We start from the raw sequence: 19632 nt of genomic DNA, 5'->3' as shown, positions 1-19632 counted from the left end.
CAATATTACAATTTGAGATGAAGTTTGTTCAAACAGCAAACAATCAATGATGAATATTTTATAAAATCATCATGAACACCAAATGAATTGCAACTATTGTGAAAATTGTGAAAAAAGACAAATGCCACCCTATTCAAAATGAGGAACTCATTGTATTTACTTCATACTATTATATATATTATGTACAATTTGCTGGAGTTTGCACTATGGGTCATGTTTAAACGAGAATAATCCAGCTATAACACTACACAAAAGTACAGCTGAGGCGGGGACGTTATTAGTTTGGAGGTCATAAACCAAAGTATCGGACAAATAAAATATCTGACCCGCTGCTAGATGAAGTCAGAGGATCAGTTACGTTATAACAACTCATCCCGAGGGAGACATTAACGTCCGCGCCAAATCTTATTGCAATCCATCCGATAGTTGTTGAGCTACTTCAGTCTGAAGCAAAGAGCTGCACTGACAGAGCTACGGGAAAAAAAAGACCCAAAAAACGTAATAAACCGGAATTATTCTCCAATATCTTCTACTGTGTTAAATGGAGCCTCGCGGTGCCCTTTGAAACCGTCAGTGTGATTAAAGGGTGTGCAAACACATTTGACTTGATTTGACCTGAAGGCATGCTAATCACTGAGATCACCTTCTGTGGCGTTTGGCTGGAATGATGAGGGCACACCTTCAGAATCTGGAAACTCACAGCCAGCATAACCAATATGGAAGACAACTAAATAAATAAATAAATCACACATACAGGCACCCACCTTCCAGGTTGTAACTGTCAGCAGAGACACATTTGAGTCTGGGAGTCAGTTGGATTGACAGTGGAGCTTAAAATAGATGTGAAGGAGCAGCGGAGAGACGGAGGGATGGATGGAGGGGGGGATTTTTGATATCACAGCGCAGCAGATAACTTTATGTCCTTTTCACGGCACAAACAGCCCTGTCACATTCCGAGCGCTGCCGTCGTCCGGCGTTCACACCTCCAGGACTGGAAGAATGCAGCGCATGGACGTAAAGACAGCCGAGTGTAACGACGAGAATTTAAATGATCGCTACCCAGAGACGGTCCTGAATGTAAAAATCTCTTCTCTTCCTTTATATTCTTTACAAAAGTTAAGTGAAGCCGTTCCTCTGCAGCTACTGAGAAATGTAACCCAAGGACTACTTATATACTTTATTATAACTAAACAACTACTTTCTCCTTCTTAATACTGTTCAACTTCATGGAAACAAGGAAGGGATGGGATTCATCAATCAGTGGAATTATATCAAAACGATATTATGAACATATGAACAGTAGCAACAAGCTTCCGATTCCTCGTTAAAAAGCGAAACAAGGAGGTCCAAAACAACCAAGGAAAAGAAAACACCGGTGGAAAAGAAGGGAAAAAAGAAAGATGGCGACGGTGCCCGTGATAAAACCAGAGTCAACATCGGACCAGCGTCTCAAAGGTGACGTGATCTAAGGGAGTTCAAAGGGCAGGAAGTCGAGGGGAAGGAGCTTGGTGGTCGTGGGGGAGGAGCTCGGTGGTCGTGGGGGAGGAGCTTGGTGGTCGAGGGGGAGGAGCTTGGTGGTCGTGGGGGAGGAGCTTGGTGGTCGTGGGGGAGGAGCTTGGTGGTCGTGGGGGAGGAGCTCGGTGGTCGAGGGGGAGGAGCGTGAGAGTTGGAAACATTCAAAATCTGACAGAGTGCCCTCCATCCGCCGGACTTGCCGACTGGGACTAAATGTGACAACTGCAGCCGACAGTGCACCACATCTGGAGTCACAGCATGTGAAGTACATCATCCTCCGGTTCAACGACGGCGAACGATCCAGTCGACTGCACCTCCGACAAACCCGTATATCTGAGGATTCCCTCCCCGCCCGTCTCTCTCTTTGAGTTCCCGACTTTGGGCCGCAAACCAAACCTGACTGAGGAGGGAATGCATCCATGATGCCTTGCTTTCTTTCTCAAAAGGTCAACAGCTTGGAGAACATAAAAACCTGCCCTTGGGCGTATGTATTCCTGCAATAAAGGTGTGTGTGCGGATGAACAAACACTCAGCATGACAAGAGACCTGACACATCAAACTGTAGCCATAAGACGTCCCGCCCCCCCTCCCGCTCTCGTTATTACCTTCTCAGTTCTCACCGTCTCGCTCTGTGAGAGACGGCCAAGGTTGTCCTCCCCGCTCGCCTCCGATGGCCGCTAAACGTTGCCTGATTGGTCCGGTCAATCGTTAACACCCTTGTTTTCTATTCTCGCTCAGCACGTCTCTCATTTCCTGTACGTGTTTTTTTTCTTCCGCCGCCCCCTTCTTCCCGAGCTAAACCCGGCTGAGAGCTTAATTGGAATTACCGTACACGTACAACGCCTGATACATAATGCATGGCCAAGCCTTCTTTTATCATTTAAATCATAAAGCATCTTTGCAACGCCAGCCAACAACGCAGCCATCTCCTTCCCTTCTCTCTCCTTCCTAAGGCTCTGCTTCTCATCCCTCCGTCCTAGTTGTCCCCGGGCTGTAGTTTACCGAGCGTGCAAACACACACACACACACACACACACCAAACACCAAACGGTCCTTGCTTACAGCGCGACATGATTGAAAGTGACAGAAGATGAGGCTGCGAGGCAAAAAAAAAACGAAATAAAAGCGGGCTGTGACGCACATGAGCAAACAGAAACACGCAGCGAGCAAACACACTGAGCTGCAAACAAACACAGCCAGATTAACGGGTCAAATATGGCACAAAAGCTGTAAACAAGCCCACTTAAACGAGCAATTACACTCATAATCACTGGATCACAGGCTCGTACAAACACTCCCACATCCTGTACACACACCACCGGGCAGATCAGCAAGGTGTGTGATCCTTTGGAGAAGCCACGGCACGGCCCGGCACGGCCCGGCCCGGCACGGCACGCTGCTTTCACTGTGTGCCATAAGTGTAGTAGAAGAGAGACACATTTTGGGGATGGGCTCGTATATTTGCCTTTACTAAACCATGACGTGCGTTTTTCTGCTCTAACACAAGCTGCAATTGTTGGCATGTCCACCTAATTAGCTCACTTACGACAGGAGCCCCCTAGCATTACTTTAAAGGCTAAGAGTTAGCATATTGATGACTAGCATATTGACGACTAGCTGCATTATTTTACGGGGTTACAGGGGACTTTAAAAAAGCCCCGTCCACGACTAGCATATCCATCCTGATGTATTCCTTCATGTTTTCACGTACAAGGGATTTATTTTTGTTGCAAATGTAAATGTAACAGTTAGAAAAAATACTTAATGTACAATATATTAAAGCTGTACAAGAAAGCTGCAATGAACATTTAATACATATTTAATAAAAATAGGCACAATGCATCTAAATTTAAATTAAAGAGCAGAAATAGTGTCACAGCAACTCAAATCTGCTGACAGTAGTTATTTCAGAGGGTAAACACTGACAAAATAAATAATAACAAATGTGAATCCCGGGTGGTAAATCAGTCATTGTTATCATACTGCATCTGTGCTATGCGGGAAATAAACGCCGCCAGGCGTAGCAACAGTAACTTGAGGGGGCGGGGCTTAGAAAACAGGGAGATGCTCCCAGTGAAGAGGAAGAAAAGCCTGTATTTCTCTGAATCACTAAAAAGAATAGAGCCTCTTCTTCATTACCTGCTCCATCTACTACTTCTTTGTCTCCACCCCCCCCCCCCCCCCCAATCCTGACGCAACAACACGATATCTAAAGCAAAATAAACGTACCTCACACCGCAGCCAAATAAATTACTTTTTCTCATTTACTTCTCGTGTCAAGTGGTTTTTCCGTAACACCATTTTAATTAAAAACTAATCTTCAGAACAAATCATATTTTTTTCCCCTCTCTTTTGATGATCCAGGGCCATCTCGCTTGTGAAAAAAAAATCTTGTTGATACAGGAGGAAACAATGTGCACAGTAATCTATGACATCAGATACAGAGCCGAGTGCCAGGGGAACACACACTCCTGTTGGGGAAGATAAGGCTTGTCAATCACTCGGAGGGTTATGTCATTTTTATGTATTTAATTAAGAGCGCGGTGCTTTGCTGTTGATAAAAAAAATATGCTGCATCGTGGCCAAAATTAACCTCTGGCGAATGAATGCAGACATGAAAGGGAAGGTAAATAAATGAAGAGTGGCATTTCAATCTTTCACATGGTTTGAATTAAAGAAATTCCTCTTTCGCTGGTACGTGGGAGTGAAATAATGTGGTGGAAATAATGAAACGCTTAGAGAAATTATATATTAGTAACAACAAGTCAATTAAAAGTCAAACTTCCGCAGTATACTCACCTGAATTTCTTATCGACTCAGCTGAAGTTAGAAATCAATAACAGAATGGATACGAGGAAAGAAGAGGTCGGACGGGAGAATCCCTAAATACTAACATGCTAAAATATTCCAAGAAAAAGGGTTTATAAAGTGGCAAATTTGCGAGTTTATTACAATGCTTTACAAGCTAACTTCCCATGAATGTACGCATTTAATTTTGTAATTAATACATCACAACGTGTGACAACGCCTCGGTAAGGTCCTTAGGGTGTTGATGGTTATTGTTGGTTTGATTTATATGGTTCAAATTGTCATCTTATAGGTGTTTATTGATCGGTTGGGCTAAGATGCTAGCGGTAGCTTTAACCATCAACACCCATCACCCTTAACGAGGCGTTGTGATGTATTAATAAGAAAAATAAATGCGTACATTCGCGCAAAGTTAGCTAGCATAATTGCCGGTTATTTGCATCGTAATAAACTCGCAAATTTGCGACTTTTTTTCTCGGAATATTCCTCTTCTCTCTCGGCTCAGTTTTTTTTTTTCGTTTGTTATTTTTCCTACAGTGACCCTAGCATGCCATCGTATTAAACACTGTACTTAAAAATTTCAAATGTATGTTGTCACACGTTGTGATGTATTAATTAGAAAAAGAAATGCGTACATTCGTGGGAAGTTAGCTAGCATAATTGCCGGTTATTTGCATCGTAATAAACTCGCAAATTTGCGACTTTTTTTCTCTGAATATTGCCCTCCTCTCTCGGCTCAGTTTTTTTTTTTTTCTACAGTGACCCTAGCATGCCATCGTATTAAACACTGTACTTAAAAATTTCAAATGTATGTTGTCACACGTTGTGATGTATTAATTAGAAAAAGAAATGCGTACATTCGTGGGAAGTTAGCTAGCATAATTGCCGGTTATTTGCATCGTAATAAACTCGCAAATTTGCGACTTTTTTTCTCTGAATATTGCCCTCCTCTCTCGGCTCAGTTTTTTTTTTTTCTACAGTGACCCTAGCATGCCATCGTATTAAACACTGTACTTAAAAATTTCAAATGTATGTTGTCACACGTTGTGATGTATTAATTAGAAAAAGAAATGCGTACATTCGTGGGAAGTTAGCTAGCATAATTGCCGGTTATTTGCATCATAATAAACTCGCAAATTTGCGACTTTTTTTCTCGGAATATTCCTCTTCTCTCTCGGCTCAGTTTTTTTTTTTCGTGTTATTTTTCCTACAGTGACCCTAGCATGCCATCGTATTAAACACTGTACTACTGTAACAAATTCATTTCCACACAAACCGGCACACACAAGAGAAAGCGACGCAGGTTCGAGCCCCACATGAACGCAGCTCCACGCTATCAGATGCATTAGCTGTGAGACACTTTCTCTCCGTCTCTGCTGATGTTATCTGCGGATGAACACGGTTCTGTGCTGCTCCCAACATGCCCCTCTTCTCTCAGGTGGCAGAGGCGATATTATTTCTCAAAGCAGGGTGACACACTACCTGTCTCACCCCCCTCCCTCCCTCTCTAACTCTCTCTGATTGATCTATACGTCTTCCCTCCTATACCCATCTTCAGTCCATTCAGTCTTCTCCACTTGCTTTCCATGTTCATACATAGGCTCTGTCTTTAAAAAGTCCCTTCTCATCCAGTTTCTCTCTCTAAACACCCCCCCTCCCCCATCTGATTTCCTCTAAATCGCTACATCTTTTCTCCTTCCAACTTTTAACAACCCCGCCGCACTCAGCCACCTCCGCCTTTCCTCTGCGGTATAAAAGCAGCAGTGTTGCTCAGGTGTACCGATATAGGAGCTTTAATGTTTCATTTAATAGGGGCTCTGTCACTTAATGGAGTGGCTTTCTCTTATCTGATCCGGGAACAAAGAGAGGGTCTGCTCGGTCTGAGAGACCTACTTTGTGACAATTGCTTATCTGATGGGGAGACGGCGGAGAGCGGCCCACACAGTCTTAAACTATTACTCCCCGATCCGATTGTGGCTCGCCACCGCCAGAGGAGCGTTTCGTGTGAATGTTGGGTTTCTTTTGGAGAACTTCTTCCTTATGGGGAGGTTTTATCATTTTTTTTGGCTCACATCTTTATCAGTTGTCTCCTTTCTACATTAAATATGATGTACAGTCAACATTTTTACATTATTGTTTTTAAAACGTAAACAATGATGACGTTGGATGTCATCTAAGGGCTCTCAAGGTAAACCTGAGGGGTCACTGGATGATGAAACTCATGAGAAAAATACCTTCCACTAAAATTATAAATATTTCAAGAAGAAAATAAATCTTTGTCTGTTCAACAAGTAGGACATTACTTCCTTTTCAAGGCTCCTAGGCCAAACAAGTTTCAAGAAGCACTGGATTATGTGATGAAAAGATCATTAAGAATTTTTAATTTCTTGTTTCATTTTGAATCCATTCATTCATATATTAGTATTGATCAAGAAAAGGTGTGTTTTTGTAGTTCCAGCTTCTCGAATCTGAATATTTGCTACTGTATATAACTCATTTTGTTTGTTCTTACTGTTGGTTGGTTCTTACCTTGAGGGACGTTGTTGTGAAGATCATTTTTAGAATTCTTATCCCATATTTTAGAGACCAAATAATAAACTGATAATTAAAAAAAACAATAATGTCAATGGCAATTTCCGCATCCAAACTGAGATCCTGTACTCCGCTTGGTCGGCGTTTGAATATGGACCATGCACACCACTACCAAGTCACTTACCGCGGTCATGCCGTTGATCTGATCCAGAGTCAGCTGCAGCAGGTGCTCATCGCCACTCTCAGCCATCAGCTTGAGCGCAGGCTGCTGGAGGCTCGGCTGGTTGTGGAGCAGCAGCGTAGCTATACGACGGATACACTGCAGAGGAAGAGAGAGGGGGGGTTAATGCATGAACGGATGGATGCGTGGATGAATGGATGAACGGAGGACAGGAAGAGATAAAGGCAAACGTGGGATGAAGACGGAGAAAGGTAAACAAGAAAGTGAAGAAAAAAAAGAGTGGAGCAGAACAAAGGAGGAGACGGAGGGAAGAGAGTAGGAACGGAACATAAAGGTTAATCGATGTGCATATAGTGTACAGACACGCAGGCACATAATACTCAAAAAGATCTACACACAAACACACACACATTCACAGTCCTACCCAGTAATATATGGATATCACAATGCAATCTGACTCCCCCATGCTCCGGCGGTTTCATTCCAGCAGATTCAAATTAAAGCTGTTCAGAACAGAGTAAAAGGCCTCCTTTTACACCTCCCACCCCTCTTCCCACACTGGTATTAGACGGCCAGGCAGACACTAGCCTATTCACGCTGAATAGCATTAACGCTAAACTAATATCACAGTCAGCTGGCGCTAGACATACAGAATGGCATTAGGCTCACCACTTCCACGGGGCTCAGTAGGGCATGAATAGCATTACGGGCAGTCGGATATCAAAGAGCGGGCGGGAGCCTATAGTACATTGCAGAAAGCACTGAGCTGATGCTAACATGTTGCCGTGGGTTACATGGCTAATGGCTTAAGGCTCCTGAATGAAGATGCTGCACTGCAGTGAGGTTAGGCTGAATTCACACAAGAGTTAGTTCACAATACTGCTTATATGAAACGAAAAAGAGGGTTCTTTGTATATAATATACATTTTCACTATCCTCACTGTACTTAAAGTCATAATAAATACATCTCCATCTTTCAGATGAATGATGAAAGCCATTGCAGCATTATGAACTCAAGATATGTAAAGCACTAATTAGTGGAAGAACTATTGAGGTCTTTTATTTAAAGACGTATTTAAAGTCAGCCTCGGTTGATTTGGTAACACCTTATTTTCTGTAATACAAAAGGAACCAGAATCCTCTGGGCAGCGAAACAAACTACTGACGTTTTAATAAAGAAGTCAGACAATAATTGGACTATTTAAATCATCTTGTGGGCAACCGGGATCTAATTTGAATTCAGTGAAAGTGATGGTTACTCTGCTGACAGATTTTCAGCTGTGGCTGCTCCTTCTGGATCCACTACTCCCTGCAAATATTTCAAACTGATCAGCTGTAAAAATAAAAGCCTAAAAGGACTATTTTCTTGACACATTTTTGCACCAAAATGGTTTACAAAACAAAATGTAATTGATGGGTGAAATTCAATTTGATCTACATACCTCACAGGCCAGAAAACACGAGCAGTGCCAGAGAGTTATCCAAGGATAATAATGATTAAAAAATGATGCTTACCTGCGCAGGGAGCTTGTGTTTGGTGCTGTAGAGGGAGCGCACCATGGCGACAACCTGCTGACCCAGGTCTAATTTGGCCTCTGACGCCTGGCAGGCGGACAGCAGGGCCGAGGTCAGCACCACCCAGGGGTTACGCTCCGTCTCTGCCCTGGAGACAGAGAGCGAGACGAGGTCAGAGGTCAACATGGGATGGCAACGCAGACGGCTGAACACCACAGAGACCAGTATTAGTGTGAGGATGACAGAAGCAGGCAGGAACACACAGATAATAGTAATAGAGTGCGTTTTACTACTGTAATGTTATTCACCCAACACTCGGCAGACCCTAATCCTGTTAGACAATGACACGGTCACAGCAGCCGACTAGCGTATGTTATTATGAATAATACAAACATAAGAATACCACACTCAAATCACAGGCCGACGTGAGCGCATTTAAACCGGGGAAGGATCGCGGCGATCTGAAGGAACTCTCACTCGTTTGACCACTTCGCTCATGCGGTTAATATTAAACACCTCTCTCTCTCTCTCCGTGAACACCGGGGGGACGAGCTGCCAGCGCTGACAGCCGTCACTTTGTTGACACTCTCCTTTATGAGGTGTTCAAGACCTTTGCTGATGCCTCCAGAGGAACCGATTAGCTCCGACCAAGGCTGGCAAATGCCAACGACGTTAAGGCAACGCGACCTTCATGGATCTTTAATAATATCGCTCGTAGGGAGAACATTTTTTTTTAAACCTATGGGAAGCCACGGAACGACTCACTATCTGTTAATTAGATCTCGGTTGACGGATGGATCCCGTTGAAATGATTCATTCTATTAATATTATCATTACCGTGGCTTAGAATCGATGCTAGGATCGAGTCCCTGCTGGCCAAGCCAACACTAATGGAGGGTGTAGTTGTGAAATAAAGGATGAATAAAGTATGCATGCATCTCTCTCTATCCATCTATCCATCAATCTATCCATTTATCAATCTAAATGCAAAGCCAAGGCCTCATTTCTATCTGCATGGAGCCTTTAACCTGACTTAGAACAACTCTGTCACTCATCCATCAGAGACAAGCAGCGATGCACCACCGTAAAGGAGGGAATACGTTTCCATTGGTTAGAAAAATTGGCGTCGACGTGCCAGCCCTGCTGAAAGTTATGTGTGTGATTAACATGACAAGCAGTGCATTAAATATTGAACAGCGAAGAAAAGGAGAAAGGAGGGAGGTCGGAGACGAGAGGAGGGATCTTTGCTTTCTTTCACTGCGGGTGTTTTCACATGATAAAGGGTAGGTGGCAACATGCTGATCAATCCTTGAGAATCTGCTGAAGTGTGTCTTGGGAAAGCTTGTTAGAGGAAGGAGGTGATATGCGTGTATATCTGCAGAGATAAGAGGGCGTGTGTGTGATGGAAAAGGGCTTTCAAATGAGGAGGAGAGCGACAGCAGGGCTCCCCGTGTGTGACCACGAGTCTCTCCGTCCAGCTAGCGGGGGGCGTCTCGTCCCGCCGAGCTGCTTCACCTTCGCGTGACGCGGCCGCGGCGAAGGCTCTGCTGCATGCAGACGACCAAGTGTCGAGTGCGCTCGCCAGATCTGTCATCACGGGGCGCGGTGTGACTCACAGCCAGCCTCCAATCGTGCTTTGAATCACGACTCAGTGGATGCGGACGGACAAAAAAAAGGATAAGCTTTTTAGATGCGACTCGATATAGCTCCCAAAAACAAGCCTCTTGTAGTGTTATTGAAACAAATCTCCACAGACACACGCCGTAAAAACCACACTTCCGTCCCCACCAGGATTAAACACTGAGTCACTGAGCAACAGTTAAGTGTATCCATGTGTCTCAAGTCTGAAAGGAACATCTTAAATGAGGCATTTCAAGGTTAAGTTTTGTTTCCCCCGAATTATGAGGGCCGGATGCAGCAGCCGTTAAAACATACTTAGTGTACGTTTTATGTTTAGTGTACATAAAGGGTAGACTTAACGCAGATCAGACCTCAGTTTCAGGCGTCTAAGCTTCAAAGAGGAGCATTACAGTGTATGCATGTTGCAGCAAATTAACTCCAGCGATTTGAAAACGATGCCGACCAAAGAGACGAGCGAAAAACAAAAATCCATAATCAGAGGCTGAGTTTGTACTCCGCATTATGTTTGCAATCTAAATCTGAAATACGGAACAGCAGCTCAGTCTGCAGATCAAAGAGAGGGATTGGAGCCGAGCGTCCCGGCAGCGACGCTTAGACTGCAGCTGCTTTGCACTCAGTGCAAGACAATCCCAGCAACATGCACGCTCTCCCTTACAGACAAAGATACGTCTTTGCACATTTGATGCCACAATTCTTAAATGTGACCTTAGGTTCTGTGTGCAAAAACGCTTCCTGTTCTGGGGTCGAACCAGGAACGATCACCTTCAAACACACCGACTTTGTTTCAATGCAGTTATGCCGATTCAACTTAATCGATCTGTTAAAGTAAAAAATAGAATGAATCGTTTTGGCTTCACCAATAATCGATATAAATGCATTTTATCGGATGAATCGTGATTCTTAATTATGATTAATGAGGATTACATTTTTGTATTCAGCATAAAATATTATGCAGGACTACTTTTTTATAGAATAAATATTTTATTTTTTCACCTTTCAGAAGAATACAGATAGTCTCACTCACATTATTGTATGTTTATTTCATGGATATAGAATTTTGGTACAAGTTACTGAATCGAATCGTGTTTTACAGAATCAAATTGAATCGTTCCAAAAAAACAAAAAAAAAATTCCCAACTACTGTATCGTTGACCGAATTGCTGGGAAGCCAAAGATTCACACCCCTATTACTTTGCATTGATTGTTGTATCCATTTAACTGGCAGAGTGTCTCCACAGTAAATACAAAGGGTGACTTTCCCATTATTTTGCTTCTTGTGGCTCCTGAGGAACCTTTAACCTCCTATTTGGTTAAAGACGCTTCAAAAGGACCCGGCAGAAAGACCAGCATGTCAGAGAGGATTGCCTTCTCCGGCCCAGTTTGGTGATTGATGCCACTGCTGCTGACATTCCTGACCCTCGAAGTCCGGCCCCTTCTGCCCACCACCTTCACATTTCAAGCAGGTTCTGGACTGTGACCCTCCTTTTTGATTGAAAGAGCAGGTTGTATTGGCCTTTAAACTGATGCAGAAGGAATGAACACATCTTGTTCATCAACAAACCAACAACGTCTTACACACACACACTTATACACAGCCTTGTACTTGTGAGTGTCTAACAACCACTGGGGAAGAACTCTGATTTAAATTGCTGATCGAAACTGTTTGAAACGGAGTCTGATTCGATTGAGCTGGAAGGATAAATTCCCGACAGCATAACCCTGTATCGTCTCAGCGGGCTTCAGAGTACCACTCACTTTTAATCAAGAACAATGGGAAAAGAGAAGAGCAATCACATCATTAGGCACTTGTCGAAAAATACAAGCAACACTTGCTGAGGCTCACACTGTGCCAGCTGGTGCAAGTAGCCCGAAGCCTCCTGAAGATGCCTGTTTCCATTTCCAACTAGTTTATGTGCAGTGCGTTAACCTGAGTGATTAGAGGTTCTATTCTCCCTCACCGCTCTCAGGGAAATGAGAACCTGTTGCACAGAAATCCCCATTAAAATGTCAGCGTCTCTATGTGTCCCTGATTTTGGTAGCGATGAAGCCACAGTATGAAGTTCAAAGTGACTGTTAGGAGCCGAAACACAAAGCAAAGTGGTGAAAAAGCACTCATTTTAGATTTAAAACTAATTTTCCTTAAGATGCTGAGAGGATGCCAATGCATTTAGAAAATAAAGAGAATTAAGTGAGGTGAGTAAGGGCAGAAAGAAAGTAAATCAGCTGCCATGCTGTTGGTATTCTGCACAAAATCTTCAAAAACCTGCCTAAAGAATATATATTTATGATTTCTTTCTTTCTGTCTGTATGAGTTAGTAAATGAGCTGTAAACATGGGGTTGCGAGCAAATTAATAACTCATGAAGAAGCAATATCTGTAGTTGTGATGCTTACACTCATAGTTATGAGTGTCACTTTATTCCCGAAAGTTAGATGCAAAGAACGATACCGCTCATGTCTGTGTGTTAAATCCCCAGCTGATTAGCTTAGCTTAGCATTAAAGTTGAGCTTGAATGAAAACTGCCTTTAAAACCTTTTAGTTCACATTCTTAAGTCATATTCCATATCCAATTATCAGGTACTTGCTAGCTCAGCAATTAGTCTTTTTACATATCATTCTCCAGATTAAACAAGGTGCCGGTATCTTTGGAAAGAGCGGGAAACGGCTAGTCTGGGTTTGTTCAGTCTTAATGCTAAGCTAGGCTTACCAGCTGCTGGTACATTTTCCAAAAAGTCAAAATACTTGAAGGAATCAAAGGGCAATAAAAAGAAATAACATTTGTCTTACACTTCCTCTTTCATCATGGGCGGCCACGCTTGCAGGAGCAGCGTGAGCAGCTGAAAGTCCTCCCACTTTTGTGCAGCTTCGCGGAGCTCCAGGAAGAGGGCGTATCGCTTCTCCTCATCCTCCACATCGTCTATCTCCACCTGAGAGGAAGGGTGGAGAGAAAGCAGGGGAGGCAAATCAATTTGAGACCCAATAAAAAAAAGGAAAAGGGCCCCCTGTGCGGCTTTTGATTATAACACATCACCAGGTCGTTGAGCACAAAGCACGGATTAGGTGAACGAAGATCGTACAGTTTACTAGCACAACCATTTGTTTCCTTGGCTTTGTGCTACACGTGCGAGGCTGTGGTTAATATGATGATAAATGGCAGCATCAGGTGGATCCACTAGACACTATCCAGCATCCAAACAGGAACAGGAGAGCCGCTTTCATAGACTGCAAACCGAGCTCTCGGTGTGGACAGAAAAACTTGACAACCTCACGATTGCAGTAGAGTTTGTGTTTCTGTTCTTTTTTTTTTTTTAAAGAAAGAAAAAAAAAGCTTTTACCTCAGGCCAACTATCTCTATACTTTTTATGAGAAAGAGAGAAATCGAGAGGGAGAGTGTAAGAGTGAAAAGGAATGACGGAGGGTTAATGTGGAAAAAATGAGGGGAAGGGGAGGCGGAGGGAAAGTAATTAATTTTCTTCTCAAAGGTTGGCTTCTAGTGTGATTTAACAGTTCAGAGAGCGGCTGATTTCTGAGGGGAAAACTACAAGCTGCCAAAGCGTGGCTGCTGCAAAGACAGGCTCTGCTACACATGCACGCATACATTCACACACACACACACACAACACAACACATACATCATCCGCAGCCAGACTCATAAAACGTACTTTCAGCCTCGGCGGTGGCATCAAATTTATAAGACTGGATATCTGTGTAAAGCCAGGCGATACTTCATCAGTATAAAGGTCTATACAGAGTCCAATTTAAACATTTTAAGGCGCTGGGCTACGTCTGTGAGAGAATCTGTAAACACATACCTCTTCTTTAAACCTTTATTATGACAATTTTGTAATGAAGTTGGGCGAGCACAGAAACCATCTGTGCAGTTCTATTAGTACTGCCGAAGCTCTAGCTCCAAATTACTCATGTTTAAGTTTGCAAATTAAGCCGTCCCATTCAAATTAATTTAATGAAATGCATGTTGAGGCAGTAAAAATGTTTCCCTTAGAGAGGATAAATAGCAGCAGCAAGATGCCGTCGACAACGGCAATAATTCTCACGATATAATAATGCATTTTTATTATTTCAATATTGCCGTCAAAATGATAACAAATATTTTCACTGCGACATCAATAAAACTACAAACTCCGTGGATAGGAGCTCCTGGGACTGCGTGTGCCCCGCTGCATGATGCATCTCCAAAACAGTATACCTCTGGATTACAAAGCCTTTATATGAAACATATCCCCCGGGGAGATTTGCTGAAAAGCCACAGCGGAGCGCTGCAGGTGAGTTGTTTAATGCCGTGTAGGTCATTGTGCAGTCAAAAGTGAATAAAGCCCCACATTGCTAGCTCACTGGCGACGACTGGAGACACACAAATGTGCATTTTTTTTGCACCAGATGAAAGTGTTTGAATGTTGGTGAGGCAGACATAAAAATACACTTATTTTGGTTCTAAAAACAGTTAGTACTTGATACATTTGTATTGATTTGTATGATTCCTTTATTTGATGGAGACGTCTTTGTATGACCATATCAAAGACTCCCAGATTAATTTATTATTAAGGAGGAGGAGGAGGAGGAGGACTAGAAGGAGAAGGAGAAGGAGAAGAAGAAGAAGAACAAGCAAGCACAAGCAATAAGAAGAAGAAGAAATTAGTAGTTAAATAACTAAAAGGGAGCATAAAAAGAAATAAAAGCATGACTTTCGCCATTAAACTATACCCCAAAAAGTTTACATAATGTTAACTGTAGCTAAAGCATGCCAACAAGGTAACGCTAACAAAGTATTTATTTGTTTTAATACTACGCTTCCCTTGCAGTATTATCAAAAGTATTGTCCTCACTGACCTGGAAGTCATTTACTTCTTTCTGTTGCTACTGGGGCTCCATATAATCCACTTACCCTTCTGATTGTGTTACAACGGGCCGACAGTGCTCACCACCGGCTGATCTCCTTAATAAAGTACTGATACTCCTACTGATTCGGAGACATCAGCGGTGTTGAACCTCTAATTTACAAGCAAATGCACATGCAAATAAGCAGCGGCACAGAGAGCGGTGTAGTGAAGCGCCTTATGATGGGGCATGGAGCAATAAATGAGTAAAGCTGAAGCTCAGGACCCTCTGGAAATGGAGGTCGTTTGGGAAACGGAAATGGAATCTTAACTACCTGTAAAAAGCCCTCGCTGCAATCTAAAGCTCTCAAATCCATCCCTGAATGTAAACGGCAACCCAAAGCCTGTTCATCACTGTTATTGCCTCCCTGTGTTATGAATACTGAATAGCTATTGAAGCGTTCTCTCAAGTTTTTATGGCCGCATCTATTCATTGTTTGAAAACGGAAGTGTATTGGGATTCCCTGATAATATGTGGATCGCGTGTACACACACCGATACACACACACTCATTGCAACACACCTACAGTAGGCCGCTGATGTATCGCTGCCAATTACGATGTGGCTGCAAGGCTGTTATTTTCTTAACAAGGAAGGACGGTCATTAATTATGTGTAGTGATTAAAATCAACATTTCCTCTTTGTGTTGTGTCGTGCAAAGAACAGAGTGCAGGAGGGCAGAGAGAGGAGAGAGGGGCGAGACCGCCAGCCGGTCCCACAACACTTAGCGACGAAGTGCCGGCAAATTAGACCTGACACACAGTCTCTCGTTCAATCAGTCATTGTGGATTCTTCCCTTTTGTATCTGTCGGGCTTTCAAACGCTCGCAAACTCAGCTCTCATTGTCCCCGTGCATCCGTCCCTCCAGACATCAGTTCCTTTTACAGCTGGTTCATTTATTATTATTTCTGGGTCCATCACCAAGCAACCGTCCAGTCGTAGCTTATTAACCAGCAGCAACAGGCCAAAGTGCAGTTGTGTGTTCATTAACTGAAACTCGTTAGCTAACTCCCTAACTTACTTTCAAGGACAAGCATATCATTAAGTAGCTGCATTAGTATGTGGGGTGATGGGTTTACATTAAGGGTGGGTGAAGATATCGATACGGCAATATATCGCGATACTTTGCCGCCCGATACAATATCGATTTTTCAACTCGAAAGAAAAAAAAATCATGTTTACACATATACCTTTACATTATTTTTATATGACCTCTTCAGTTCAGTGTTCAAACAGTTCAAACACATAAGGAGACAAATTATGTATTCATATTATTTTATTATTTTGTGCATTGTCACTCAGGGTACTTTATCCTTTTTCATTTTATTTTCAATATCTATTCCAGTGAATTTCATGGGACTTAATAAAATGGAGAGGTTGTTTTGAATGCAATAGTTTTGACTCAATTTGTCCTCTGATCAATATCCTCTGATGTACATATGCAGGTACTTGTGTTTTCATCTTTATTTATATCGCAATATCGTGATACGTATTGTATCGTGAGGTTCTTGCCAATACTCACCCCTAATTTATATAAAAACACATCCACTGTGTCCATGGAGCTAACATTAGCTCATTTAGCTAGCTTCTGAAGCTGAGACTGATAACAAACATAGGTGTTATTCCAGACGACAAAAATCGATGGTCAACCCGCTTTTCTATCTGCCAGTTGCTTCAAAAATGAATTCCTGCCACCGTTATCAGTGTAAACTGCAACCGGAAACTAGACATAGCAACAGTAACTAGGGGGGATGAGGCTGGACGAAAGGTCAGCAAATTATTAATTTCCCTGATATGAAGCCAGTCTGAAGAGTGGGGGGGGACAGGCCAGGAATGGCCAGGAAGAAAATAATAATAATAAAGGAATAAACATGGACCACAGTTACAAAAACTCACAATGAAGTGGTTATGCACACACACACACACACACATACACACACATTCCTGTCAACACAGTGATACAGGTAATCCAGATTCAACCAGTGAGACCGAGGGGTCAACACCACTATGATCCCCGACACAAACAGTGTGGCAGTGTAGCGGCGCATGCACACAAACATGAAAGCAAACACAAAAAAAAAAAAAAAAAAAAAAAAAGGCCGCTAGCTCTCGCTGCCGGTAATTTCAAGCTTCAAAACCACTCATGTTATTTTCCCCTGCAGGAAACAGTGATGTTGAAATGATGCCCACCACACGCTACACGCTCACCTGCTGTGGCCGAACGGAACCCGGTTTTTAGTCAAATGACGGGAAACGAGAAGAAAACACGGAAAGGAAGTAAGCAGACCTCGACAAATAGTTACCAGCAGCTGCATTGTTACTTTGACAACCTTTTACTTTTCAACACAGTGGGGGAAAAAAAAGTGAAAACGTCAGTGGATGTGGGCGCTTGTGTGTACCTTCTCTACCGCTGTGATTTGTTCATGGATTAGCGTTATGTAATTTCATGACCATTTCTCTCTTTAAAAGCAACGGGGAGGTGCTTTATTAATCCAATATTTTCTTTCACATTCAACGGACTGACTCAAATCATCATCATCTCTCAAGTTTTAGAAAGCTGTACGAGAACACAGTCGCATGCACTTTTCCATCGGACAAACAGTTACAGAGTGAGCTGTCATTTGTCCAAAAAGAGCTTGTGTAGTCAGACGGGGTATCTCTGCACTGATTAAAAACTGCAATGCAGTCTCACTCTGCTATCAGCATATGATAATAAAACAGAATGTACAGAATGTAAAAGAGATGGGGAAACTGCTTTGGGGCAAATCGATAGGCAGAAAGTTGTCAAGAGCCACGTGGGTGCAAACACACACACGCACACACACACACATATTTCACCAAAGTGTAAAAGACTGCAGTAGTGTGTGTGTGTGTGTGTGTGTGTGTGAGAAGATGAAAGTGGAGTCATCTATTCCTCCTGAGAATGACTGGCATGGGACTTCTTTCAATCCACTTAGATAAGTCTCACACACACACACACACACACACAATAAGGACCATGCAAACAGGCGTGCAGGTGCACACACACACACACACACACACACACAATCAAACGCACTGAGATGAATGTGCTACTGAAACAGAGCTTCGATAAACCCCTGTGAAATAATTTCCTCCATATGTCGCCATCTCTCCTAAAGGAATAAACTCTCAACCAAATAAATATTCCAACATCATAACGCTCGACTCAAGTCTTTTAAATTTGAACTGCTTTCAACACACAGGTGAGACTTGAAGGTAATACTGTAGATAATTTTAGACACACACAGTGTGAATGGAGAATGCCCCACCTGCTCTACGCTACACCTTCACAAGTGAACAATGAGGCTGTGTATCCAGATAAAAGTGAGCCCCCGAACCGGGCTTTGAGATATTTTTACTTGTAAACAATAAGCATGTTTGCCAACAACAGCCCAGAGATAATGTGCATTTTTAGGGTCTGTAGGGAGCTCGGGAAGGCAGCAACCTCCAGTTCTGAGAAGGGAGGCCAAGGTAGAAATGCCTTAGATTTGCATTCTTCCTAGTGGCCATCAGGGGGCGACTCATTTGGTTTCAAAAAGAAGTCTGATTGTCTTTGAGGAAATTACCCTCCTTCTCACTTGATTAGAAAACATCGTAAACACTAGTTTATGTTCTCAACCTCTAGTTTAAAGTCTTCTTCAAAACAACATGATGAAAAAAAGATGGCGGCATCCAGAAACCAACATGGAAGCGGCTTAAATGCCAAATTTAAGGCTTCAAAACCACAAAACCAAAACAACTGGTGACGTCTATGAGCTTGTGCCCTCGCTTCATTGTCCTTATTTATCTTATCTTATCTTTCTATGCTATTGAGTTGTTGCAAAAGAAAGAAATGACTGTAATTTCCTTCTACAAGAAAAAAATATATACTTCTTTTCACAGAGGATTTCTGTCAAACGTCAACACCCACTTGAAAGGCTACAGTTACAAAAGAGAAAATCCGAATGTTCAAGGTCAAGCCTCCACAGAACAATGAGTAATTACTGCCCTGGTGAAAGGTGCTGACTGCCATTGTACTCCACTTTCTCTATACACCATTGGTGTTTTCACCTCATCATAAATACTGTCACTTGTTTGTAAATGGGTGCTGTCCGTGGTGCTGAAAGGCTTGGTGAATGAAACCATGTTGGGAGCACAGTGGGTTTTAATACCATGGCTTGCTGTTCGTCCTTTGTTGTCCAGTCATTGTGGTTCGGAAGCCTGTCAGAAATGTACTGCCTTTAGCTTAAATGGCTCCAAATCCACTGCTTTTGAGATGGCCAAGTCCCAAACTGTAATTTTATTCACATATATACTCACATATATAAAATAAGACAAATTGGATGCGTGTATGCGCAGCCCTTAACAGTTATTTTTCGTCTAAGCACCAATTTGGTGTTCACCCCGAGGAGCCGTCGCATCGCGCAATCAAGATATTAAATGAGAGAACTGGGATCAAAGTGTCAATCAGCGTGTGCAAATTAGGGGCCTGCTTGACAAACTTCATCACACTTGTAACGAGAACCCTCCTCCAGAACTGATTAG

General features: G+C 42.7%; 1 protein-coding gene across 1 annotated transcript in view; it reads right to left on the bottom strand.

Annotated features, from left to right (window-relative positions):
- Positions 1 to 19632, bottom strand: part of nbas (NBAS subunit of NRZ tethering complex) — a 140044-nt gene that overhangs the window by 2801 nt on the left and 117611 nt on the right. The window contains exons 50-52 of the mRNA XM_084030177.1: positions 12980 to 13119; positions 8552 to 8699; positions 7040 to 7174 (exon numbers count right to left, since the gene is read on the bottom strand). Coding sequence (XP_083886303.1) covers positions 7040 to 7174; positions 8552 to 8699; positions 12980 to 13119 — 423 coding nt within the window. The remainder of the gene's footprint in view (positions 1 to 7039; positions 7175 to 8551; positions 8700 to 12979; positions 13120 to 19632) is intronic.

This window comes from Eutrigla gurnardus, assembly GCF_963514095.1.
Source record: "Eutrigla gurnardus genome assembly, chromosome: 16".
NCBI lineage: Eukaryota > Metazoa > Chordata > Actinopteri > Perciformes > Triglidae > Eutrigla > Eutrigla gurnardus.
The sequence above is the reverse complement of the archived record's forward strand: the minus strand, read 5'-3'. Positions and strand labels throughout refer to the sequence as shown.